At 44.0% G+C, this 27,862-nt stretch overlaps 1 protein-coding gene across 2 annotated transcripts in view; it reads left to right on the top strand.

Annotated features, from left to right (window-relative positions):
- KIAA1958 (KIAA1958 ortholog) overlaps positions 1 to 27,371 on the top strand; it is a 69,610-nt gene extending 42,239 nt beyond the window's left edge. For both annotated transcript variants that reach the window (XM_040541432.1, XM_040541434.1), the window contains exon 3: positions 17,925 to 27,371. In XM_040541432.1, the coding sequence (XP_040397366.1) occupies positions 17,925 to 18,970 (1,046 nt within the window). In that variant the 3' untranslated portion in view covers positions 18,971 to 27,371. The remainder of the gene's footprint in view (positions 1 to 17,924) is intronic.
- Positions 27,372 to 27,862: the final 491 nt, after the last annotated feature.

Here is a 27,862-nt window from a genome sequence, read left to right on the forward strand (position 1 = left end):
GTGCAAGCAATAAGAAACAATGCCTTTTTTTGGAGGTATATGAAGCATCAGCCATATATCCAGAAAGGCCAAATTAATCCCTGCTATAATTCTTCCAAGTCCTGTGGAACTGTGCCAAGAATGAATGTAACACAAGGCAAGTAATCAGTCAAAGAAAGTTACAAAACTTTATTTAAGCTCTTCGAAGAACACTCAAATAATTGCTGATAGGTCTCTGTATATATAATTTACATACAGAGATTGATGAGTTTTGGCTAAAGGGACTGCTGAAGCCTGCCTCCAGGGACTTATACTGCTGAATGTGGTCAAATGAACAATTAAACTGTTTTAGGGGTGAGACAGTCTCTTTCTCTTTGTGGTGGAGTAAAGAGTTCAGAGCCCACTGGTGACTCTTTATGCCCCATAATTGATTTCTTTTCTTGCTCCACTAGCTCAAGTAAAAATAATAAGTTCTGAGGTAGATAATTACCCCCAAAAAGTACTTTTATTTTTTAAAGTTGCAAGGACCTTGCTTATTTAGAAGAATAAAATCAGATAATTAGGGTTTTACTGATCAGAAAAAGAAAGGCAGTGAGTTGATTAACCATCTCCTGCACTGCCTCTGCTTTCTGATCTTGCAGCATGGATTTGCCAGGCCTCTCCCACCCTTCGTTACCTGTATCCAAATGCTGCCAGCTGATAAACTATTGATTTGGGGACTTTACTCTGGAATTTCTGCTTGTAAGGCTGTTACTTGTCTTTACGATATTGTTCTATTGTTCTAAGGGAGTTCTATTTAAAAGCAGAATAATATCATAAAAAGGACAAATTCAGCCTTTGAAATGTAGTTGTGTACTTGTATTCATCATCGAGGTCTACAGCATGACAATCAAATCTGAAAAAATTTAAATCTTTGTGCTAATAATGGTAATGAGGGAGTATGCTTTATGAGTCTGTTCCTACAAAAAGTAGTTATCATGTTATTAACTCTTGCAGGAGAACTCTGAAATGAAGACTTAGCAAGTACTATAACATCTCTAGATGTTTACAGAAATATATTTATCACCATTTCAAACTCTATGTGTTTTCTTTATTGGAAGTTTCATGCAGACGCAGAAGGCTCTTGACAGTGTCTTGCACCCTTGATGACCAACAGCTGACTTCTCATGTAGAGGGGGATCTTCTTTCTGCCCTGAATGTTAAATATTTGTTAAACAAAGCGACCGTGCACCCAAATGATGAGGCTGCTGCTTTTGTTGACTGCAGGGCTTGTTTCCTATGTTCCCCAAGGACCTCCCCTGCGTGGGACTCCCTGCAGCAGGCAGAGCCATCTCCTGGCAGCAGTGCTGAGGATATACGTGTGCATCTTGCCAGAGGGAGTTCATGCATGCTCATGCTGAACATAGGTTGGTCTGGGAGAAGTTTGAGGATAGGGTTGGGTAGTAAAAGTAAAGGAAAAGATGTGTAGGCCTACACAGTAAAAGATGTGTAGGCCTGGCAATCCATTTTAACAGGTGAGGAGTGGTAATTTCTATCCAGTCTGTGGCAATTCTTTGCCTGTAGCTAGAAGGGAGTGCAATGTCCCCAAAAAGATCCATTGCACCCATGCCCCAGCAGGATTTAAGGATTAAAACTGTAAAACATGAAGAGTTAGGCTGCCTGTCAGGAATATTTTCTGGGGCTCTGAGCAGAAGAATTGCATCACAGGGAATTATGGAAACTTCATTTAAATATATGTTTTCAGTTTAAAATACTGAAGTACAAACAGTATTAAGATGATGTGTTGCATCAGAAGAGAAACTGGCAACTTCAATAATTGACTGTGTTCTAGAGCACCACTGCTCATTTCAGATTTAGAAATGTTCCCTTTCCCCCATTACTCCAGCATCAGAGGCAGAAAAGCAAAAAAATATGAGGCAGGAGAGAGAAGGAGAAAACAGCCAGTTTTGCAAGACCAACATGAACTAGATGCTGTGCTCTTCCCTTCACTTCTTCCTCTGTTCTGTGATACTGATATGTAAAGGAAGAAAATAAGTGTGGTGGTGGTTCCAGCAATCCTGGAAACATATGGAAACAACAATGGAAACCGGACAAGTTATCTCTTTATTTTGGGGAAATAGAAGATTGTTTAACATGACATTTTTGATCAGAGATCTGCATTACTTGTGTGGTCTTTACAATTGCTCTAATTTTGGACCTGTTCTCATTGTATGATTTGTGAGTCTCTGAGCAGGAAAAAAGAGGCAGAATGAGATCAGATTGGGATCTGCAGGGGCGACAGAGCACAGCAGCCAAGGGAGGCACTGACCCTGGAAGGGCCTCAGACATGCGCTCTCCTTTTCCGCTTTGGATGGGGTGCTGGAACAGAAAGGGAACACAGGACATGGCCTTTTAGGTCAGGATGCTTTCTGAGAGTGTCTTTGCACTGTGGATAAGGCCAGTACTTAGTAAATTTGTCTACAGAAGAACTATTTCACCTATGTATTCTAAGTTCAAGCCTTCAATAGAGGCAGAAAACCTTGGAAAAAAACGTTTTCACCTGTCTCCGTGATGGGAGCATGCCATTTTTGCATAAGATGTTCTGTGAAGCCAGCACACAGGGACTTCTCATTTCTTCCATTTTCTTTTACCTAACTTATTTTCCTCTTGGTTGAGTCTTGTTCTTTCATGTCATCTTTTTGTGCTTGCAGTGAAACTAGAACATCCTTTATTGTGGAACAGATCAGTAAAAAATTCTGGGTATATTTTCTGTCTACCTAAGCAAAATAATCATATAGAATACAGAAATTCACTGAATTTTTCTAGTGCTCAGAAGGAACGGAAGCATGGTGGTGGATGTTTTGTCATGGCTGGCACAGGACCGGGTAGTGCTTGCTGAAAAATCCAGATCTTGGAAAACACTGAAACGTGCTGAAATCTACCTTTCTTTGATAAAGTATGCTTAAATGAAGCATTTGCTTAGGCTGTTTGCAGAGAGTGATGAACCAGGCTGTTAAATCAGAGCCTCAAGACAGCGAAGCTGAAACACCTCCTTCTCCTACTGATGCTTCCCCTCCCTTCTGGAGCACTCCAGAGGCTGTTCACAGCAAAACAACTTTTGACACTGGCTGTTCAGAACAGCTTGAATGGGGCCCGTGGCTGCTGTGGGACGGGTAGGCAGAGCTGTATTTTCATTTCCCAGTTGAGTCAGCTCTTGTCCGGAGACAGGAGATGCTGCCCAGCAAAGAGGCAGGATGCTGGTGCTGGTAATCACACCAACCTTGTGTTAGAGGCAGCAGTTCCCTGAACCTGGCTCCCACCAGATCCTGCCCTTTGTGGGAGCTGCTGATTTCTGCTTGTGTGTTGTGGAGAAATTGGTTCTGAGCTTGTCTTTGCCATCTGTGCCATCAAAACCTCTACAGCTCCTTGCTGCCTGTGGGAAACAGATATGCAGGTCAGGCATGCAAGCTCTACATTCAGGTCTCCCAAGGACCAAGCAGGCTACCAGGTAAATAAGAACTGGACAGTCTGAAAGATTAAAAGTAACCAGAAAACCGAGCAGCAAGTATGCAGTTAAATATTTTATCATGAAACATTTTGAGTTGTTGTTTTGTTTTTTTTAATGAACACCCCCAAAATATTCTGCTAGAAGCTCTTTCCTTAAAAAAAGAAAAAGGTGTTTTGTTGTTTTCCTTTTCATTTGTTTGTTGGCAGCTGTACGCAGGTTGCTCAAATTTGGTGTGGAAAATCACTCTAGCAGCTTCCATAAATTACTTTCATTTTTTTTCTGGCATATATTCTGGCTTTCCTACGGTAATTGACATCTCTGTACCCATTATTGTTTTTACATTTGTTAGAGGTTAATGAATGTAAACTTGCCATTTTATAACTCTATATTTATGTAAATCTCTGCAATAGATCACAAGTTAATTTAAAAATGAACTTTAAAAGAATTTAAATATTTTTGTGCCATCTATCTTTGTTTAAAAGCTTGATTAATTGGTCTTGGTATTTCTATGCAAGCTACAGGTAGGACCATTTTTCTCTAATATGAGATATCATTAACATAAAGCTGAGAAGAATCAAACTGAATAGACTGCACGTGGAAAATGCTGCTGTAAGTGTATATATCCTTTTTGTGGGTTCAGTCTGGTTCATACATTTCCAAACTGCATGACAGCAGTGCTGGTAGAGCACAACCCAAAGCCACCGTGTGCCTACCTGGAGATGCAGCACCAAATCTTTCCAACTTTTTCCCTGAAGGCAGAGTGCTTCCTACTCGTGTGTCCACTCTTGCTGCTCTTGGACTTTGTGATAGCATTGTCAGTTGCCTCCGGGATGCTAAGGTTTGCTCATTTGATATACAAACTCACGTGGTCACCGCTATAACCACTATACTGGGTCAAGGCAGTGTTTAAGGGAGTTGAGTGTATCCCGGGTGTTTTTTTGTCTGAAGATGTTTTCCTGTATCCCAGTCTAATGCCTTTTGTCTTCCAAACTCATTTCTGTGCAGAAGTACTCTGTTACCCCTTTAATGATTTTATGTGGACATTCAGTAAGTAAGTAAACGCAGTTTTCCCCCGCAAGCTACACTATGAGCCTGTGGAAATGCACCCGCCCTGTATTGCAGTAATGGGGTTGTATTCACTTTCAGGGAAAAACGTATGGAAAATCTTTCTTAAAGATGTGGTGCTGACTTTGCCTAGTGAAACACGGACATAGTCACTGCTGGGAGCTGATCTCAACGCCCAGCTGATGCATCCCCCAGAGGGGAGCCAGCCTGCTTCCAGGGAGCAAAGTGCAGAAGAGCAAATGTTAAAGAGCAAAGGCTGAGGCTCCTGCCTGCTCAAGCAAATTTAAGTTTCAGGCTGAGACTCCAACCTTGCAGAAACCCACTGATGATCTGCAAAAGTTGAATGTTGCATGGCTCCAGATTGCAGCCCCACCGGGCTGTTGCCTGTGTGCTGGTTACCCAACATTGCCCTGTTTCCTTTTCGCTAAAGCTTTGTATGTCTGTATGTAATGCCTTTGGCAGTGAGTGCCCTGGACTGCAGATGAAAGCTTTATGTTATGTGCTTAATTATACATTCACCATAAAGTTCATTGTCTCTGTCTTATTTCTAACATATACCTGTTGCTCCCATTGACTTCAGTAACAGCGAGTGCACACGCAAACATACACAGAAGGACTGTACGTGTCCCTGTTGGTTAAACTAAGGGTATGTTTAGGCAGGCAGTGACACTGTGGTCTGCTGTTGCTTTTTATTAACGAGATCTTCATGATGAAAACATCGCTTGAAAGCATACAACCATGGATTAATGATACTTAATCATTTACTTGCTAGTTTGTCCTTGGAAATAAGAAGAACAAAAACTGACCTTCTGTTGTGCAGAGAAGGAAAAAATCGATTCAGAGATAATCTGACCCAGGTCACATCACCCCAGGGCAACATCTGAATGTGCTTCTTTGCTGAGCTATTTTAAGCAGGACATAACGGTACCCAAAGATACTGCCTGTGAAAGATCAGGACTTTCATCTCTGATCTCTGAGTGGCTTGCTTCATTTTTCTGTTTGCTATCGCCCCTGTCCTAGCTGGATATTTGCCTAATCTCTTCTTTAGTCCGGTGGCTGCTCAAGGATACCTGTCTGAATGAGCAACAGAACCACAGGTACTTTTGTATGTGAGTACTTCCACCCTGACCATGACTTGGAGCAGTCTTCTTCTGAGTGTGGTGAGCATTGTCCTTCAGTCACGTGGGTGTCCCCAGTTATGGGGATTTTCTTCTATTAATGACTCTTGTTGTTTGGGATTTACTGTCTGTTACTGACTATACCCTCAAGAAAAAAATTAGCAGGCATGAAAATTATTCTAGGATTTATAGCCCAGCATTCTTGCCTGTATGCTGGTACATGCTTTGCTTTTTGCTTTTAGATTTCTGTTTCTTTCTTCTTGCTGTAGAAAGAGGTGTCTTTTTGCCTGTGTTTTGTCTCCCCTGATTTCAGATAGTCCTCAGAAAACTTGTTGACAAACACCTTGTCCCTTTACCATTCACCTGTATAGCTGTTAAATACATCAGACTGTTTATTGTGCTAGTGCATAATAAAACAGCCATATATATGTGTGTATACTATACATCCATAATTACATTCATTAAGTTATACTCCGTATCACCTCTTGCATGAATTAGTTTGTGTCATTTTTTGTATGAACTCACTCAGTAGCAGGGAAACTGATTGTTCGTATGCTGCATAGAAGAACAAATTATTTTTATGGAAATAACAATTCAATCCAGGCAGGAAAATTTTGACAATGTAATTACGGAAGAGAGATAATAACAATATTCTGAGCAGCAAGGAGGTGCGTATGTGTGTATGCTGTGTGTATGCACGTAGCCAGAAAAAATTTGAAAGCCCTCAATTTATTTAAACAGGCTTTATTCAAACAGAGCTGCGAAATGTGACTACAGATCTATTCAATTAAACTCTGACAAAGTAAGTTTAAACACGTATCCAAGGGCAGACACAAACAAGCCGTGCCACCAGCAGCAGACTGGAGGAAGCTGGCTCCCTGCGTGTGCACGTCCCTCTCCTCGTCCCTCCGGCTTGGACTGGCACCTCTGGAGCAAAGTGTGTGCTCCTTGGCCAGCCTCCTGGCAGCATCTGGTGCCCAGGGTCCGCAGCCTTGCCCTCTGCTGGGATGTGCACATGTCTCTGCCCTTGGCACAGCTGCTCTGTCTCCTCCAAGCTCGTAGGATCTTGGCGTCTTTGAACTTTCACTCCTTCCTAGTACAAGGAGCGTCAAGATGGCAAAGCAGGGTAAAGAATGTGCCTTAGGAACTGTTTTGCTTTAAGTGTTGCACTTCATCCTTTCTGGAGAATTGCGTGGAGAGCTGGTCCTTAAGTTCTGCTCTCTGACCCAGTGAAGACAAAGAAAATATGTGTGTTAAAAGTGTGCTCTGAAACTAGTTATGCGAGGTTGTAAATTGTGAGCTCTTCATAGGGTTCGTGCCCTTCACAGCTTGCTTCACTCATACTGGAGAATATACAGTGCAGAAAGGTAAAAGCAAATTGTGTCATTGTGTAACATCACCAGCCAGGATTTCAGAAATAAACTGCAAGCTCTGTAGCAGGCAATTTGAGTACTTCACTAAACGTAAGAGGGTTTTGGGAAATGAGATACTGAAATGCAATTATTTAGGATGCTGCTTTCCCTGTTACCAAAAGGCAGGGGTGCTGGCTCCCTACACGTGTTCCCTGCTACATCTGCAGCTGACGGTTCAGCCAGAGCAGGAAAGGGTACCTTTTGATTCACTACCAATGGCAGTTTAATAAAATAGAGGGGGAAATGTCTGCAGTCTCTAATAAGCAATATATCAACTAAGCACTGTCAGCCTGTGTAGAGAGCTCCACAGCAAGATTTATTACGTTAATTACAGTCATGTGGGCCTCATGCTCTTAAGTCTGAAACTGCCGTCACATTCTAAACTTGATTTAAGAATGCATTTTGGCCAAGACTAAAGTGCAGTCTATTATGATTAATGTAATAAAATATTTATTACATACTCCCTTTCTTTGTTCCACTGCTCGTTGCCCCAGTTAGACTGCCTCATTCCAAACCAGTGATATACAGTTAGATTTCAGAGGATCCTCATCTGTTTTTCATCTCTCTCTTCACTGTTGTTCTTTTTTTCATATCTCTTTGTTCTGATTCTCCCTTCTCTCCCCCTCATCTTCATTTCCCACCATTTCTCTGCATCTCAGCTGCTGTCTGGAGTGAATCAAAAGCAGGCAGACTTCATAGCCCCGGCACATCCCTTTGAGACCTCGTGCAGTGCTTTCTCAGTTCTGCTTATTAAAGTTAGCTCTTAAACGCAATGGCATTAAAACTGTTGGTAGGCTGTAGCTGAGAACTTGCTAAGCCTGTGGCAAGGTAGGGTGCTATGAAAAGAGAAGACTGATCTGTAAAGTGATACATGTTTGTGTCCTGTTTTCCATTCTTCTTCCACAGGGCTTGCAACTGCAGACAGGACCTAGGGAGTAAGACTTCATGTTATTTGGGAGGCTTGGCCCATAGGAATACAGGGGCTGAGAGGAAGCGTCCTCAGGAGCTGTGACCCTGCTGGGTGTAAGCATGTTGTCCTGTTGGTTGTAGTGGCAGGCACAGCACTAGGGTTCCTTCATCATGTTACTTTGGATATGGACACAAGTATTAGCCAAAAACTACTGGCCCCTGAGATCTCCTAATATAATCTGCAGTATAATGCTGTTGTACAATATCTGTAACGAATAGAAACACCACAACTTAGAGGTCGCTGTAGCACAAAATCCCACTTGGCCAGATTTTCCAAAACACCATATAAGATGGTACTTGTGGTTTTGTGCGAGCCAGCCCATTAGTTAGATTAGTGGTTTGGTGTTTGCAAGGTCTGTGTATGCATGTAACTCCAGCATTCTCTGTATGAGCAAACAGAGTTGAAAACCTTATGGAAAATGTAGAGCCCTGTTTTTCTTACAAGAAATCAGCTTTTTGGCACAAGAATTTGTGTTTTACCCCTAAAGCTTCATTAATTTTTGAATAAGAAACTTCATCCAATGAGGGAGGTGCTCTGATATTTATGTTTTCTTTCTTCATTTTGAATTTTTCTTCTTTTTTTTTTTTTTGTCATAGCGACTCTTGAATCCAGTCATCTTACACATAGGACTGTTCAGTCATACTCCTCTTCTGTTATCTAAACAAATAATGACTTAATCTAGCTGGTCTCTGCATTTCTGTGTAGGCATAAATGTAAATAAAGGACCTTAATGCAGGAAGCACTTACTATATGCTTTGTTGAACTGGGTACGCTTTGTGGACTGGTGGCCAGCAGGTCAAGTCCATTTGGAAAACAAATGCTTCACTTCTGCAGTGCCTCATCTAGCTTCCAGTTCGCTGGTTAAGTCTGACAATTGCTGATGTACTCCCTTATTTCCTTCTGCCCCAGATCATGCAGTAAATAACATGTTTTGAAAGGCCAACATTTCACTGTGTGGCTGAAAAGTCCTGGGTAAAACAAAAGATATTTTCCAGAGTTAAGTATTTAACCTGAAGAAAATCTTAGGCAAAAAGGCGGCTTTTGTCCTTAGCCCTAAATTGAAATCATTACTTCAAGTCTTTTCAGTGGAATTAGCTGTTCTGTTAGGAAATTATTATGCATCTGAATGCAAAGGTACATTGTCAACATAAAGCTGGCATTTACTTCACAGTGTGCATCACATTTTACCACCGACCAATGCCAACAGCACTCCAGTTTCACCAGTCTGCCTGAGTGTTTTAGCCTGAGCTCTGAAAGAGGTGCAATTATGTGTGAACATAAAGAAGTGAACATAGCTGAAGAAAGTTTAGCCAGTTATTCTGAAAGGGAGAGGGCTTCACAAATTTTTAAAAGTTTTCTAATGGTTTTAGGTTTAGAAAACCCACAGAATAATAGATTGATCTGGATTGGAAGGGACTTCAAAGACCATCCACTCCCAACCCCCTGCCATGGGCAGGGACACCTCCCACCAGACCAGGTTGCCCAAGGCCCCATCCAGCCTGGCCTTGAGCACCTCCAGGGATGGGGCATCCACAGCTCCTCTGGGCAACCTGTGCCAGGGCCTCACCACCCTCTGAGTGAGGAATTTCCTCCTAACATCTAATCTAAACCTACCATTTTAATTTAAAGCCACTACCCCTTGTCTTATCAGTACAGGCCTTGGTGCAGATTTTCTCAGGATCTTTCCTACAGGACCCCTTTAGGTACTGGAAGGCCTCAATTAGGTCTCACCAGAGCTTTCTCTTCTCCAGGTGAAACAATGCCAGCTCTCACCACCTTTCTTTGAAAGAGAGGTGCTTCAGCCCTCTGATCATCCTCATGGCCCTCCTCTGGACCCGTTCTAACAGACCCACATCCCTTTTATGCTGGGGGCCCCAGACCTGCACGCAGTGCTCCACATGAGATCTCACAAAGGTAGAGCAGCGGGGGACAATCACCTCCTTTGACGTGCTGACCATGCTTCTTTTGATGCAGCCCAAAACACAACTGGCTTTCTGGGCTGCAAGCTCTCTCTAAGTTTATTTTTTATATACTCCATATCTATGAGAGTTGGATTCCTGGATCTCAGTCAATTATAGTGAAGATGGCACAGAAAGCTAAAGTTGAGCCAGGGGAGGTTTAGGTTGGATATTAGGAAGAACTTTACTGAAAGGGTTGTTAGGCATTGGAATGGGCTGCCCAGGGAAGTGGTTGAGTCACCATCTCTGGAGGTCTTTAAGAGACGTTTAGGTGTAGAGCTTAGTGACATGGTTTAGTGGAGGACTTGTTAGGTCAGAGGTTGGACTCGGTATCTTGGAGGTCTCTTCCAACCTAGATGATTCTGTGATAGTGGGGTCCAAAGAGTTTGTATTTAAAAAGTGCCTGAAAAGGCAACAGGTAACATGGAAATAAGAGAGGAATGAGACCAGACAGGTGAACCTGGAGCTGTTTCCAGGCTTTGTTATAATCTAGGTGACTGATTTGAAACAGGGTAGCTAAAATGGGGGATCCCAGTCCCTCTGAGCCCTGAGTACCTTTCACCTGGACATCCCCAAAGTACGAGGTATACGGTTTCTCCAGTGCTCTTCCAAAAGTTCTTCTGCTTCTGCTGTTCTTCTGGCTGTGCCTCAGGGAGCAGCTGTAGTTCCCTGCTGTGAAAACGCTGCACAGTATTTGGCTAAACTGGCAGAGCTGGAGTTGGTGTATTTGTTCCTGCTAAATGCAGGTCAAAAAAACAAATGGATCTGGGTATGCATGACTAGCCCCATGTTGGGATGCACAGGAAACACTTCCCATTTTGTATTGCAGCTGTTCACACCAGTGCATTGCACGACAGCTTCATAAGAAAGTGGGAAACTATACAGTCCCATGCTCCGTAAATACCACTCTAAGTGTTCAGTGGCTGAAGTGAAATGTAGAGTAAAACAAGAATGCAACACTTTCTCTTTTCCGCTAGTCCTGACAAAACTGAAACCAACTAGAAGAAGTGAAGATCACGTGTAGGATAAATTAAACCATTTTAGATGAGAAAATGCATTTTTAGACCCATTGTGTTGAAATATCTCAGAAGATGTCACATCACCGTAGAGAAGGGGGCTACCTTGTGCAAATCAAAAGTCCCTGGAGCACTGCTGATTTGCAGAGTTCATCAGTCACTGCTAGTATCTGCTGTGTAAAAGATTGATCCAATCAGTTATAGGAGGACATAAATTCTTAATCCCTTGTCATGGCTCCAAATTTTCTGGCATTCGAGGATGATGTAGTAGTTCCATTAATATTGAAGGAAATTTTATCGTTGACTTTGCACCTTGCATCTTTTCAGGCTCTTGTGGTGAGAAAGTAGTGAAAAAGAGTACAAACTGAATACCAGCACTAGCATCTGAGTGAGCATCAATTTAAGAGACCATTCTGCACCTTGCAAAAAATGTACAGATGGGTAAAGTTTATTTCAGTGACTCTTACTTCGTGGAGATACCAATTTATAAATATTCCCGTGCTCATTTGCTTTGAATCTGTGTTCTTTTTTTCTTTGAGGGTTCTTAATTTTAGAATCATAAAATATTTCACTGATAATTTTGCTGGAGGAGGTTAACTGAATAGAAGCATAATTTGTTTTGGCCAGAAAACCTAACATCTTTTATAAGTGGATTTTAATTAAGAATTTTCTACCATACTAGAGATTTTACATGCTAATGAAAGCATTTGCTGAAAATGTTAAACTGCATGGGGTTTGGCTTAATGTAGTGGAAATAGAGAACTTTAATTGTTAAACAGAATTTAGTAGCAAGATCAGATGGGTAGGGCAGAAATACAAGACAAAGTGCAGGAGTACTTTCTCTTGCTTCAGTAATCTGCAGCTAACAAGTTAATCCTTTGGTCCTGCAGAGCTCAGAAGCTGTTAGATGTCAAGCCTGATGAAAATCTCCAAGCAGTCACAGGGTTTTCCCCCCTCTTTTGACTCTGACTCACCAAGCCTAAGCTTAAATAAATATGATATATCGTGGCAAAGGAAATGCACGTTATTTGGCCTCAGGACTTTCTAAAGAAACAGTTATTGTTGGATATGAAATAATTACATTAAAACGCATGTATTTGTGACCTAAGCCTTTGACTACTGCATGTGTGTAGGAGTTGCCCCGACAGAGGTGGTCCGTACCAGATACTAAAAATGCCAGAAATGTCGTTCTCCAAGTGCTTAGCTCTCCCTCTCAGTCTCAGAGTGGTCCTGGGAATGCTCAGAAACACCTCTACCTGGGAGGCCTCCTGCTCTTACCCTCACCCTCTGTTTTCAGGGGTGAGGATGGTGCTCAGTTGGTTATTCCCGTGGCAAAGTGAAAGCCACTGACCATTTTGCATGCAGAATGGCGGCAGATACCTCGTGGCCGGCCTTGGCAGTGTGCTGGCTGTTAGCAAACACACACGTGCTGTGTTAGGACAGCAGCATTCGGATGCTGCCGGCAGGAAAGCTGTAGCACTGCTTGCTGTAGCACTGCTTGCTGGAGCGTAGCCTCCCCGCTCTGTGACATGATGGACCTTCTCTGCACAGCAGCGCAACAACTGCCCACCTTGAGAACTTCATTGGCCTGCCAATACCCTCTTGAAAGACAGAAGAAAAGACAGGTAGGCTGTGGCTTACATTAATCGTTTTAGGGGGCTGCTTATGGCCCTGGCCCATGGATACAGCACCACTGTTTTCCAATAACTGCAGGGTAGGGGCAGGAGCTGACCTGCTAACTGATGGCGCTTGGGGAGAGAGCGCTTAGCTCCAGCATGGAGATGTGTGACATCCTGTGTGTGCTGGGCTTTTTCACTTGAATAAAAGTATTTTGGTGAACGTGGGTCTTCCCCAGAAAGATTTTTCTAGTCAGAGCACAAATCAGGCAGAGGAGACACTGGCTGGTAGTGTGATTGCCATCTGAAAAACCTACATTGCTGGAGTTCTTGTTGACTTCCTTAAGCAGAATTTGAGGCTGTGAGCTCAGGCTCATGACTCCCACTAATGTTACAGACCCCCTTTGAACATTAACAGTCTGCAGTGGTCTGGCATGAAGAACAAAAGTAAGTGCTTCTTCCTCACCATACATAATTACAGAGGAGGCTATGTCCTCTTCAGTGAGAACTGGTGAGTCAGAGTGTGTCGGTGTGTGCGAGATGAAATAAAAACAACCCCGAGTTTGATAACTCTGCTGATAATGTTAAGTCTTGGCTGCGTTAAGATCAGATTATGAAAAGATCAGACCACAGCTGTTGCTCTGTGGGAAGGATTGTCTCACAGTTGTGGGCTGGCCAGGGACACTCAGCTCCCACTCGGTCATCTGTGTGATCTCCGCCAAGTCACTTTAGGTATCTGGGACACTTAAACTACTTAGCCAGTTTGTCTAACTCTTAGTTGGGAGTTTACCCCAATCCCACAACAAAGTGGGATTTACAGCCTTTTTCTAGCATGTTCTAGTTTTCTTGGAAATGAAACTCTGATACAGGATCAGATACAAATTACAGGTGCTTGGATCAGACCCTTTGTGTGCTGGTGCAGCTGGGGGACAGGACCTTGGGAGATGCATCTCCAAGTCAACTTATGTTTTAAGTTTCTTCTCCTGGTTTATAACACAGGGGGAACAGCACTACCCGCTCCAAAGGTTGCATTATTACAAGGAAGGGGTACTACGGATAGCTTGGTTTGGTAAATCAATGACAACAATAATTTTTGGTTGGTTGGTTCAGACTGCTTTACTAGCCAAGACAGGTTACACGATAATATGAGGGCATCTGTCTTCCTTAGACTCTAAAAACGGACACCAAAGTAAGACTATAAGAAAAGTGCAAGCATATATGACACCTCCCCACTCTCCTGTCCTGAGCGATTTGCAGATCAGGGTGTTTCTGGTTTAGAGATATTGTCTTGTATTAAGGAGCACTCTGTAATTATTTTCTGTGCTTTCACCCGGTTTTTGAACCCATGCACACTGAGGAGTTCATAATAATGTGAGCAATGGATGCCCAAGAGGAAACAGGTTTAAGTTTGCAGTGGTCAGGGGACTAATGTAGATCTCCACCTATGTTTTCAGTAGTTTCCAGAAGGACCACTGAAAAAATACCCCAAAGGGTAAGCCCTGGCCAGAAGAGCTTTTCATCTCTACTCGGAAAGATGCAGCAAGGTGAGACCAAGAAAGCATTTGGGAACTGTTAGACTGGAAACACTCCTGTACCGGGACAAGACCATTCACTTTTAATCCCCAAACCCAGAGATGAAGTCATGTACCTCAGCAGTTCTCCCAGCTTGTCCTTACCATGCCCTTCGATCCTTACCATAACATACGTATTTTCAAAAATTCATTGTGATGACAGCTGAGATGCCTTTTAGTCTTGAGTTCTTAATGATTGAATTACTTTCAATTTAGTCTTTCTTTATCCATCAATCTGGATGGATTTGTAAGGAACAAAAAGACATTACACAAACCTAATCTCCTTCTCTGACAAGATAGCAAGGCCATGTGGCTAGAGGAGAAGCAGTCAATGCCAAACATCCAGACTGTGACAATGGCTTCGATTCTGTTTCACCTTATTTCCTGTAGGCAAAGAAGAGATGTGTAGAGTGGACGGGCTTATTGTAAGCATTTTGCAAGAGCTGTTTGCAGACGGCACCCAGGGAGTAATTTTTGTGATCTCCTTGTCCTGGCAAGGGTTGTGGGGAAAGGATGGAAGATAGGCCTGATGGTGGGCTGTAGTTTCATTAGTGATCCAAATGGCCCAGTCATGCTGGGTCTGGCAGGGATGGTGTTAACTTTCTTCACAGCATCAAGGCTTTCCCCTTTTTCAGCCAGCTAGTCTGAGTGTAGGCAAGAGGCCGGGAGAGGACACAGCCTGGAGGGCTCAACCAGGTTGACCGAAGAGATGTTCCATGCCATATGACATGACGCTTAGCAGCAGGAACTGAAGAGAGGGTTTTGGGGGGAGGTGGGTATTGCTCAGAGACTGGCTGGACGTTGCTCTGCTTGTGCGAGGTGGATCAATCACTTGTTCAGTGTTTTTTTATTTCCCCTCTTTCCTACACTTACTCAACCTTGTCTCCACTGACAGATTTTCTTGCTTTTGCTCTTCTGTTCTCTTTCTTGTCCTGCTGGGTGTGGACAGAGAGTAAGTGGCTGTGGGGTGGTTAGCTGCTGAGTGTCAATCACCACAATAATAGGGAATAAAATAATGAAATTAGCAGAAAACATGGAGTTTGGTGATATTAAAAGGGTGTTTGGATAAAATTTGTGTCCCCGTGGTAACTGGAGATGGATAATATGTTTTCTTTCAGCACTATGACATCTTGTTGATTGAATGAGGAAGTAAGATTTTAATGATATGAAGAATTTGGTCTCCTTCCTAAGCTGTCATAGGCTACTAACATTTTTTTTTATTTAAGTAAGGCTCAGCTGCGTTGTCTGCTTTTTGCTGTAGACGAAAAGCACGTGCAGATCCCGGCAGTGGCTCAGCTGATGTCTGATAACTTTGGCTGTCTCAGACTCTGTCCACTGGGTCTCACTGTCTCACTGCTTTAGTCCCGTGCCATGAGATATGTGTGATATTTGAGCAGTCCTGTAGGAACATAACAATTCACTACAACTGCAGGCTGGATTCCCAGTCAAAATTGACCTAGCTCTCCCGAATCTGTTGGCAGATAACCTCACCCCATTATCTTCAGCATTTCCCTCCTGCCTTGTGGAGCAACACACCAGAGCACTGCGGGAATGCAGTGTTTCAGGGGCACTGTTTTTGCTCATGCACCTTCCGGAGATCTTTATGCAGCATGGATTTTATAACTGTTGGTTGCAGATCTGGCAATTTCCTTTGCAGATTAAGGAAAGATGCCAAAACATAAATGACTGACTGTGTGTCTCTGCAGTGTTGTGACAGGACATCCTGTAAGAAGTGCTGATTGATGACATGTATAAAACCAAGCCATTATATGTGCTGTTTATATTGAAACACTACTTAAAATGTGGGCTGTCAGTCAAAGAACCGATTACTTACACAGTGCTGTAATAAGTGGCGGTGGGTGCAGTGAGCAAGGTATCAGAGTAAATGTTTTGTTTCTGAACCGCAAACAGCACTGGCTCTTAATTTCCAGTCTGCAGCTAGCCATAACAAAATGATCTAACCTATCCATCGCTGGAAGCAAGAGACTTCACTGAAGGCTGCTCGGAGCTCTTTGATACTGACATGAAAATTAAAACCAGTTTCTGAAATAGACTGGTTATGCTTTCTTCTTCCCCTTGAGCACAGTTAGAGCAAACCTCAGTGCCCTGTGGCAATGCTTTTCATGGCTGCAGAAGCCTCCAGGGGCCTTGGCTGCAGACCTGCATCTCTCTGTACTTTGCCGGGGACCCCTTTCAGCAGGTTCCACTGCATTATTACAAAGAAGGGGTACCACGGATAGCTTGGTTTGGTAAATCAATGACAACAATAATTTTTGGTTGGTTGGTTCAGACTGTTTTACTGACCAAGACAGGTTACACCATAATAAGAGGGCATCTGTCTTCCCTAGACTCTAACAACAGACTATAAGAAAAGTGCAAGCCTATATGACACCTCATGTCTCATGCATCTTCCTGGTGTGTATGTGGGGTGGGAAACACCTGGTGAGTGCTGCTTGGTGTCGCTGAAGCACAAACACCAGGATTCCCTCTCGCTGTAAGTCAGGTGAAGAAGGGACACCAAAATGTATGTTTTGTTTGCAGTAAGATAGAGCAGAAAAGAACTTGCTTTTTTCCCTCTTCTGCTTATTAAGTGGGAGAGAGGAAAAGGACGTTTGCTTTACAAGTACAGAGAATTGTCAAATCATTGGAATTTTCCTTCTTTGCGTTTGCTTCTCATCACTTTCTAAAACCATTACAGTTTGTCCTGTCTGTAGTGACACTTCCTCCTATCTGCTTAAAAATTGCATCCTTGTACAGATAGTTTCCATATGCCAAGAAAACAGTCCATAAATGCACACATCACTTCACAGGAAAAAGCTTTTCCTTTTATGCTAATGATCAGACTGAAAAATCATTTGTCATTAAAAACCATATTTGCAGTAGCATCTGAATACTGTGCTTTGATATGCCACTGATTGTAAGGACATTTGAGTATAGCTTTATGGAGCAATATAAGTTGTTTCCTGAATTTGATTTTTTCTGCAAAATGAAAAGGAACGGTCACAATTGCACTTCTACTGCCAAGGTACAGCTTGATTATGTAGAGAGACTATATAATCATGTTAAGTACTGACGGTTTTATTCCATATCTTCTAATGTGAAGTATAATCTATTTTTTATTCGTGTACATTTGTAAATTACACATTGCTCTGTGGTACTTTTACCTGCTAACTCCCTTCCTAGGATGTGCTGCATTGCCTTGTACTGTACACTTGTCTATATTTGTTTAGCTCTTTAAAAATGTCTGATTAAAGATAATTGTCATGTGATAAATACAAAGCTTTAGTTATTTTTTTGCAGAAAAAAAATCGGAACCAGTACAACCTCTGGTTTCACAAATGAGGCAATTCACAAATGGGCTCACTACTTGGAGCAGGCCCTGCACACAGCACTGGAATCCACAGAAAAGCCGCCTACCTTGCATTTGTTGTAAAACGTAGATTGCCTCTAATCCCACTGTTTTCCACAAATTTCCATGCACAAAACTGTGCCCCAGTGTCATGAGGAACTCATTTTGGTTTTGTGCCATGCTCTAGTAACATCATTTGTCAAACTGAAGTTGGCTTTTCAGTCGTATGACAGGTATGTAATGATGTTTTCCAGTGCTCTTTGTGCAATTAATTTTTTTTTCCTCTTTACTTTTAAAGGAAGTTTAGTTTTTGGGAAAAGCTTGTTGAGAAAACTCACTGCTTCTTCTGCTTTGTTTTGTCTTTCTCCTTCTCCCTCCTCCAGACCAGGATGAGAGAGCAGCAGAGCTCAGCAGGGAGCAGAACGAGAAGACCATTCGCAGCACACAGACGGCTCTCCGCAATTTCCGCGAGTTCCTCATCTCCAAGTATCCTTCTGAGACCCGAGAGATCTACGTCATCCCCTGCAAAGAGCTTGATGCCTACCTTGCTTCCTTCTTTGTGGATGCCAGGCAGAAGGATGGGTCTGAATACGAGCCGAACAGCCTGGCCAACTATCAGTGTGGGCTGGAGCGGTATCTCAAAGAGCACAGGTATGGTTACAGTATTACCAGGGATAAGGAGTTCAAAAGGTCCCAGGAGGCACTAAAGCAAAAGCAGATAGAGCTGAGGTGTAAAGGAAAAGGAAACAAGCCACACAAATCCATGAAGCTCACCTTTGCTGATGAACTTATCCTGCGCAAAAGAGGCTTGTTGAGCCGGTACAATCCCGAAGGGCTCCTGAACCTTGTCTGGCTGAACAACACTAAGGCCTTCGGACACTGCACAGGTTTTCATGGGTCCACCCTCAAGTGGGGAGACATCCGGCTGCGGGTAACAGAGACGGGGCTGGAGTACCTGGAGTGGATGGGACCGGACAACGGAGACGTCAACGCCAAGAGCAAGAGAGGCGGGACGGACTCGCGGGTGTACGCCACCCAGCACTCGCCGCAGACCTGCCCCGTGCAAGACTACAAGGAGTATGCCCAGAGGCGGCCTCCAGCCATGCGCTACGAGGACGCACCTTTTTACCTCTCCATCAAACCCGTCGTCAACTTGGCTGCTCTTCACTGGTACAACTGCCAAGCCCTGGGGAAAAACAAGCTTGCCAAGATGGTAAAGACGATGTGCGAAAAGGGCAACATCCCCGGCAGGAAGACCAACTTCAGCGTCTACCAGAGCTGTAGCACATTGTCAGAAGCGCAGAGCAACCAGCTTGTGCTGATCTGCAATAACTTGAGCCAGCAGGCTGCCCAGTCCATGGCAAGCCACTCCAATACTGGCAACTTCATAGTGTCAGCATCCTATGACTCTTCCTCTGACACAGCTTGAAGAGGGGTATGACCTGGACAGATTTTTCTTTTCCGTTTTGTTTCAAGCATTGAATTTGTGCCCAATAATACGCATCAACTGTGATTGTACACTATGCCCCCATAGCCCTCTCTCCAGTGTTAATTCACTTTATAAAAATATATAAATATATAATATATTTTTCTTTTTACAAATAAGTCAATAGAAATAGTTTAGTATTACTAACATAGTATTTATAGTGTTAATACAAAAATGAAAGTTACTTATGGGTTATAATATAATTGCAGATTTTAAAAGGACAAAAGTGGTTCTCAGGCAACACAAGATAGACTGGAAATACCATTTTTAACATGCACACATCGGTGACTGTAGATCCCCAGGGAGGCTTACGTAGCAATTCTATTTTAAAGCATTTTTTTGACTTCTTATTTTAACATGGCCTCCTAGAGTAGAGACAAACGTATCACTGGCTGCTGCTCCTTACCTGCTGGCTTGTTCTTGATTAGCAAGACAAGGAGATAAGAGATACAACAATGTAAGTTTGTGAAAGCATTAACAACAATTTTTACCTTCTTTTTTTTTTTTTTTAATTTTGTTTCCTGAGGCTTTATGCCTGATGGAAAAGAAAAATCCTGAAGTCAGCTAAAAGCTATTTTTAGCTTTTGTTTCTGTTGATGATTTTTTGTGATCAAAATGTCACTGGTCTTTAGACTAAAAGGTACTATTATTTTCAACAATAAGCAGAAGCATAATGGCAAAAGCAGTCGTACAAATAATTTTAACTCTTTAAGCACTGGTCATTAGTATTTTGTCACTGTGTGTACTTAATATAAAACCCACTGACTTGGAGCCACTCTTTCAGTATTCTGGGGAATGCAACAGTTCAGAAAAATCCATAATCTTATTTCAAACTATACAGAGAAAATGCATTAAATATGTCTTAAGCCATCACTTGAAATCCACAAAAAGTAACAGGAAGTGTAAGGATAGTTTGATATTTACTTCAGAGAATGAAAAAGCTGAATAGTTTTAAGCACTGGAAAACAATTTGAAGTCACCTACACATATTTCCATTGCAGACAATGGAAAATGTGTGTTTGGCTCTGAAGGCGGAATTTGGTCCTTAAAGCCTTGAAATAGTGAATGCTATTGTCCCAACATTTGACTTTGCAAAGTAAGTGTTTTCTGAGTACAGGAAAAACACTAACAAATATTTGGGTAAACCATTATAGTTCTTGACCTTTAAATTGACGTACAGTACCTCTCAAGTAATTCACTCTAGCTTATTCAACATTTCAGATGGAAATGTTCCACTAGGATATTCTAGAGATGTGACGAGTCTGTAGACAAGTCTGTCGGGGTGGTCTGGTGTCCGCTGAAATCCGTGAAGGACTCAGCCTCACCTGACTTCCCATGTATGTTGGGTGGGTCAAACTGTTACTGAGGACTTGTTTTGGTTTTGCTTTTCTGTTCCCTTACGCTTGTTTGCTTTCATTCCTTTACATTCCTTCATACCCTTTACATTCTTTAAATCTGCAACAGTGCAGTGACTTTACTCATAACTTATTCCAAAGAAAGGGTGAGACAAAAGTAGCAGAAAGAAATAAAAATAACCCACCTGGTGCCATGTAGCACTTGTGTTCGGTGCTGCTAGGATGAGACATTCCTGTCATGGAAGGAGGCGGCAGACTGCCTGTCCCTCACATAAGCCTTATTGAAGGTCCATTTTGGGCAGGGATGGGTAGCAGATGGTCCATGGAAGGTCTAAGAATGGAGATTTCCTCTCTAATAAGCATCTGGCCTCCCACCCAGCTCCGTGCAGGTGACACAGCTGGACTCGGGCCCCAGTGTGCTCCACACATAGCAAAGCTGGTACGCAGCCTTGGTGACCAGGGCCTGGGTTGTCGTCAGCCCGGCCTTTTGCAGGGCTGTTGTCACTGTCCGTGGGATCTCGTTGCCCTGGGGGGGCCGAGGACTTGGGCAGCTGGTCTTGGTTGGTGCTGGGTGCCATGCCAAGGTACTCGCTGGTGGTGCCAGCTGAGGGGCCCAGCTGCTTGGACAGGTTTTGCTCTCAGTTCCCTCACATCGGTGCTCATCTCAGCACTTGAGCTTGAAAGGGAAAGAAGCCACCCCATGGCGTGGCTGTCCCATGTCGCTCCTCAAGCCCCACAAAGCACGAAACCAGACCTTACAACCAGATTTTGGGTTCTCGGCTCCATGTATTGTCGGAGTTGTTTTATACAGTATTAGGATGGCTCGTGTTAGTGCCTTGTCGTGCTGAGGCAATGTCTCTGATAACCTCGGCCTTGCAGGGCGTGTCGGCAGCTTTAGTGTCTGGTTGGGTGACAAGGTGTGGGGTACGTGTGCTTACGGCAGGAGCCTCGGCGTTACAGGGGCGTGTGTTTTCTGCTTTGTGGCATCTGCACTAACGCCAGCCTCCAGTTCACACTGATGGCAGATTGCCTGGCGAATTCTGACCGGGTGGCCCCAGATAGACTACTTGTTGAAGCAGTTAAAGACATATGGCCAGAATATGATACCCAAATAGTATCATACTCCCAGAATAGATACATTAGATCTGAAGGGCGTTTAGCACAACACGTTACCTCGTCTTCATTTGTGGACAGTTGCAAGGAGTTAACTGACGACGGCCTAATGAATTGCCGTCTGCATTAAGCTCCGGGGAGTGTTGTTAACCCACTGGGAAGGCGACTTCTGATTTGAGCCACTGCCATGGCTTTGTCTCTTGTTGGCAGGAGTGCACGTGTCCCAGTTGCTGTGCTGCTGCTGACAGATGACAATTAATTTGCTTGTAATTGTCTCCCCGTACTCCGAGGGTGTCAAAACCTGCTCCACCAGTAAGTTAGTTACACACTCACCGTGGCGGTGTGGATATTGCTTGGTGAAAAGCCATAGCAGCATGGTCAGAGGGTGGTGCTGCACTCTTACAGGCCTTCCTCTCTGCATTAGCAAAGGACTGGGATGCCCTACCCTGGCTCTTGGTACCCAGTACCTCACCATGAAATCAAAAGAGCAGCTCGCTACACACTGCTCTGCTCCTGCCCTGCTGGCGGCTGGGAGGGTCTCTTGCAGAGATGTGCTGCAGGTGGCTGGTGGTGCTCCTGACTAAATTCTGCTCTGATGTAAAAGCTGAATTTGGGCCCCACAGTATGGGCTGTGGTTTTCACAATATGGGGTAGCCGTCTCCAAAATGGGGCTCTGCTTTCTCCTTCCTCTTGCCCTTCCTTTTTTTTTTTCTGCCATTCACTTTTCTTTAATCTGGTGTTAGACCTCTTTGATGAGTCATTTCAGCTAGCTAGCCCAGCAGGAAATATAGCACAGAAAGGGGAAAATCAGGTAGTTTTCTGACAGATTACTGAGTTGAGTCTGCTCAAAAATTAGTGTTCAGAGCCAGCAGGAGAGACAGAGGAAGACATTCCCTGTCAGCATCAAAGTCATTAGATTGCATCTATTGCAGCTTTAGAAACCCACCAAAGGGATACCACAGATGGAGAGCCTTCTGTATGGTTTGCAGACGTGTTGGTTGCGTTCAGAACCATCTACCAGCTCTTGAGAGATGCGATCAGTGCTACCAAGAGCGCAGTTTAGCCTTGTACTCTCTGTGTCCCCTAGGAAAGAGGCAGAGTGCCGATGCTAAGGCCTGCAGGCTATGTGCATGGGTCTGTGCTGGTTTTACTGCTCTCCTTCCCAAGTGGCCTGCTCGTGGCACCGAGCCAAGAGTCAGGGAGCATGGGGGTGACACGTGGGCACTGCTGCCTTGATCAGGAGGCGGCTGGGCACAGCGCATGTGCGTGGGTCTGCTCATGTGGTTGCACATTTAGCTGGGAAAAGCTGACAGCAGGCTTCAGCTCGGTTTCATTAATTGTTCATGCATGTGTTTATGGTACTGTGGGTTTCACAATGTAATTCTGTCCATGCCGGTAGTTGGGACTGAAATCTGTGATATCTGGGTGTTGCAAACTGCCTGTTTAATTTTCAAATACAAATTTATGCAACAAAATGTATATTTAAGTGCAGGAGAATGAAATACTGTTGTGGGCTGCCTTGTAGACTAAATTGCAAGGCATATCTAAAGCAACGGCACATACGTTGTTCATTTACATAGTGCAATAATTCTATGATAGCACCCATGCTATTGAAATATAGGACAATCTAACAATGGAAATAGTGTCCCTGATGCACATTCTCCTTTGTGAAGAATATCAACACCTTCGAGCTATTTTGTGTTTTTACTTTTAGAAGCTGCTGGTCACTGGTATTCAGTCTATAGTGTAGTTGCCCTCTTATTTCTCTTAGAAAGGTGAGTAGGAAAAAGAGATTCAAGCAGCAGGTTGTACTGCTGCGTGTGCTTTTCTCGCACGTTTTGTGGCTGCATCTCCCACCACCGCTCGCGCAAGCAATGTGCGGTGTGAAGGTGCAGATCAGGAAGAGTAGGTGTTGTGTCACTCCAGAGCCTGGGCTGCCCCGAGGACGGGGCAGCCGTAAAGGAAACTGAAATTCCTGTTGCACTAGGTTTCCTTACTGCCCAGCTCGTATTTTACCCTTTTTCCCTCTGTCTTCGTGTACCTCCCATAAGTGCATTGACTGACATGACTAGCACGCGTGGTGCGTGGGCTGATTATTCCTCCTGACCATAAGCTGCGCGCGACTGTGACTGACTGACTGGTACCCCCCATCCCTGACGTCCCTTTCACCGTCCCTCTGTTCCTCTACTGTTCCCCTCTCCCAGCGTTTGTGACACTAGGGGAAGAGGACTGCTCAGTGCAGGGCAGCTCCTGGCCCACAGTTCCCTCCCTGCTACCAAGTGACCTTGTGCTTTGGGGATAACGCGCTCAGGGCAGGCTGCCTCGCTTTGGGTACGCGTGGTAGGTGCGATACCGCACACCAGCACTCCGCAGCCTGGCGTCTCTCCTCTCTGGACACTCTTCTTCTCTGCTTTCTGTGGGAGTGCTTTCAAATCGCAAAGTGAGGTGACATTCAGTGGTGTGTCGAGGGCCAGTGCCACGTCTGTGCCCTGTTTGGCCTCTGCTGACATCCTTGAAGAGGAGCAAGGTGACCGCTCCTCCGCAGCACCTAAATCCTGGGCTCACTCCGTAGTGGAAATCAATTCATTTTAGGTGGTGCAGGCGAGGGGGAAGCGGGACCTCCCTGGAACTCTCAAAGGCCACGTGAATGTATGGGGAGGAGGAGTGCCGACGGGACACAGAGCTGTGGTTTGACTTGCCTGAAATGAGCCAATTCACGCCTCCATGCGAGGCTAGAGGGGGATTCAGCTGTGCGCTGTTATGTGCGGCTGGCAGTGGATCTGCACTTTTTAACGAGGATTCTTTGTTAGACGTTCGTGTGGCAAGGTGGTTGTTTTGCCTAATGTGAGTTGCTGTCCTTGTTCTTAAGAGAGGGGATTTTTTTTCCTTTTATTTCCGTGCTTTCGTGTATGTGCTGAATCTGTATGCTCTGCTGAGGAAGAGCGTGGAGAGGAGGCAGGCCACCACAAGGTATGGCTATCTTCACAGCAGAAGAGCTCGGACTGCGCTTTCTGGTGATGGTCCCCATGTGCCTTGCTGGTCAGGAGCAGTGCCACCTCGGCTGGTGTCTCCCAGCACATCTGCTGGCTCTGCACGCTGCACCACTCTCCGAAAACCAGGAGGAGCCCTGGGCCAGCTGGACACGGCCACCCATACCGTGTTGGTGAGCCACGCAGGGGAAGGCTCTGAGCACAGCTACACGATGGCACCGGCCCCGTGGTGCGTGATGGACGGTGTATGACTGACACACAAGGCTGTGCCATACCTCCTCGAGGGGTTTGGAAGGCTGGGGGCCGATGGGGACACGGGGGCTGGTTCTCCCCTCTGCTCCACCTCTTTTGCAGCTGATGGAGTTGTCCTTCCGAGGAAAAGCCGGGTTTCCCAGAGCTGCCAGCTCCACCGGTGCAAAGTGAGTGCCAGCCACATCCTCCCCGCTGCATGGCCTCTGGCGAGGCTCTGCGGAGCTCCAACACCTCGTCTCTTCCCAAAACCAGCAGAGAGGCATTTACAGCGTCAGAGTCACAAAGCTCCACGGCTTAGAGGCGTCTGCGAGCCTGCTGGAAAGTTTGACAATAGCCATTCACTGGAACATGTTCAAAGCAGTGGGGATGTCTAAAGCTTTAACTCCTAATCTGATGGGGGAAAAAAATATGTTTGGCACAAAATTTGCTTGTTATGTGAACTGATGGGTTTTACCATAGTCTCTGGAGTCTGTGTCTTGAGGGAGGAATTTATTTTCTCTGTTTTCTCACTGAATTGGTAAATGTTGGTTGGTAATACAGACGAAATTCTATTTGTTTTATTATGAAAATGCCATTAAATGAGCTGTCTGTGCGTTGGAAATGGACTTACTGTTTCAAAGGGATCAGGACACTTCTACCTAATCTTCTACTCTGGTGCTCGGCATTCATTACATGGCAGTCACTAGTGTCTGAAAAAATCAGCACCTTTTCAGATTTTCATTTGACCTATTGTAATTAATGGAAGATCATAGTGTTTGGGATTTTTTAAGAGACTGGTGAGGTAGGTGCTAGCATCGAAATTCAGCGGGGTAGAGTTTCAGTGGGAACGGGAAGAGGTGTTTAGCTCTTTCACATTGCTTGGGGAATTCCAGCCTTTGGGCTTTTTGGTTAGCACTGTTTTATACAGTCCATAAATGTCAAGCAAATAACCAAACAGCCATGCGAGGGGAAAATAATCAAGAAAATACGAAATGTTTTGGACAAAAGTATTGTATAGTGCTAGAAAAATGAAATATCGTTAATTTTACAGACACTATCTCTGCCATTTCAGCTGTTCTTTTTGTGAACAGAGAAGACTTTCTAGCATTCCTCACTGCTAAAATCTGATCCGCTATCTGAAGGCTGTAATCCTGCTGAGATTGTCCTCTGCATCGTTACGGCATGTTCTCAGTTGGCCTCAGTCATGGGTAGCGTTTAGTCCCGGGTCTGCTCCTGCCAAAATTCCCCCTTCCCTTCTTCACTATCAAGCATTTAATGCCCTTGCTTATGGTTTGGGTCCTGCGTCAAGACTGGGCTCCTCTGCACAGGGCTGGGATGGAGTGGGGTGGGTGTGAAATGCAGGTGCAGAAATATCCACAGCGCTCAGACATGCAGGCAGATTGTGGCATGAAATGTGTTACAAGAGCCTGAAAGCTGGCACGGGGAGAAGCGGTGGGAGCCCAACAGCAGCGCCTGCGACCTGGTGGTGCTGCTGCTGGACAGGACTCGTCTATCTGCGTGTCTTGGGGTCATCTTGAGACCTGCCGGAGCAGACCAAGTTACTCGAGACAGAAAAGGGCAGGATATCTAAGTGTGAAAGGCAGTGGGAAAGCCTGGCAAATGCAATAAAAGTTTTTCTCTTTCTCTCTCTCTCTCTTTTTTTCTTTTTCTTTTTTTTTTTTTTTCTGAAGAAGGCAAGCATAATCCTCATCTTTAAGCTGTCCTTTAATATCCTACTTTGTTTTACACTGGAATTATAAAACCATTTCCATTTGTTTTAATTATCTGCTGACTTTAATTCTGCCTTTGAACAGTATTTTTGCTATGACAACCCTTGCTATCATGGTGAGCGCTGCTAGGGAAAAAAAAAAGTAAGGCTTTTATCTTTCCCTGCATGCAATGTTTAATCTTTCTAATCTTTTAATGTGAATGTGTTTTCTCCCATTTTGAAAATTGACAAGATTAGTACTGTTTCTCCCAAAACAGGAGTTCAAAAACGTGTTTTGCTCGAACCTAACCAATACAACCCATAACCAACACATAGCATCGTCTGGGAATTCTCCTAAGTGGCCAACCTGTCCATACTCAGAGTTGAACCTGTCTCTATGGCTAACTTCCACGTAATGACTTTTGTAACTGCCTGAATTATAAGGACAACTCAGCTTTTTTTTAAGAAAAGTTTGTAAAAAGGTAGTTTTTGTTAATTCTTTTGTTTTGTTTTATAAAAAAAAAAAGTATTTGTTAAAAGATTCACTGTTTTGCCAAATAAGAATAATATTTCTATGCATCGTGTGATTCTGTGACGTTGCTGTTGAGATTTTGCATGTTTTCTAGGCGTTCTGACATCTGTACATTTGTGTGGTACTTGTAGAAATGCTAACTATTGCTGCTATAATCACCACCATTGTAGTTAACTGAAAACTGTACTAAGGAGCTGTGCCAGTTGACAGATTTTTTTGTGTGTGTGTCATGGTAAAACTCCGCGTTCTGCTGTTCGTTTCCTGTTTTAAGCCAGTATTTAGTGCCTTCTGTAGAAGGAATCAGTATGTTGTGGTAGACAGGAGGTGCCAAACTTCTAGTGTCTTGTTCTGAACAGATGATCACTTATCAGCTTGACGCATTAAAAAAAAAAAAAGTAAAAAAAAATCTTGAACACTCTTTCTTTAGTGTCTTCTCATTAATTTTAATTTGAAAAAAAAAAAAAAGCCAACAACAACTTGATAGAGCTAAAAAGAAATGATCTCCCTCAGTTACACCCCCTGTAGCAGCCTGCCAACTGTGAAGGCGAGGGGTAAGAGGGAATGCGCCGTACCCAAATGTTCCTGTTGGTAACAGATCCAGTGATTAGCCAAGCCTGCGCGAGCTGTTGCGGAGCATGCTAAAAATGCCTTTTAATGAAAGCAGTCCTCTGATTACCATGAGAAACTGTTAGCTCTCGTGACAGTTGTGAGCCTGCTCTTGTAAACAAGTGTCAGCCTGGTCAAGTGGTGGATTCCAGCCCCTTTTCCGCCTCCGCTGAAGCCATACGTTGCTGCCAAATGAGCCTTGGATGAAATTCAAGCCCAAGATTTTTTGTCTAATTCTTTCCAATTGCTTTCACGGCAGACGAGCTCTGTTTATCGAAATTCTGACATTGCATTTTCAGT

Source organism: Cygnus olor, chromosome Z (assembly GCF_009769625.2).
Source record: "Cygnus olor isolate bCygOlo1 chromosome Z, bCygOlo1.pri.v2, whole genome shotgun sequence".
NCBI classification, from domain to species: Eukaryota; Metazoa; Chordata; class Aves; order Anseriformes; family Anatidae; genus Cygnus; species Cygnus olor.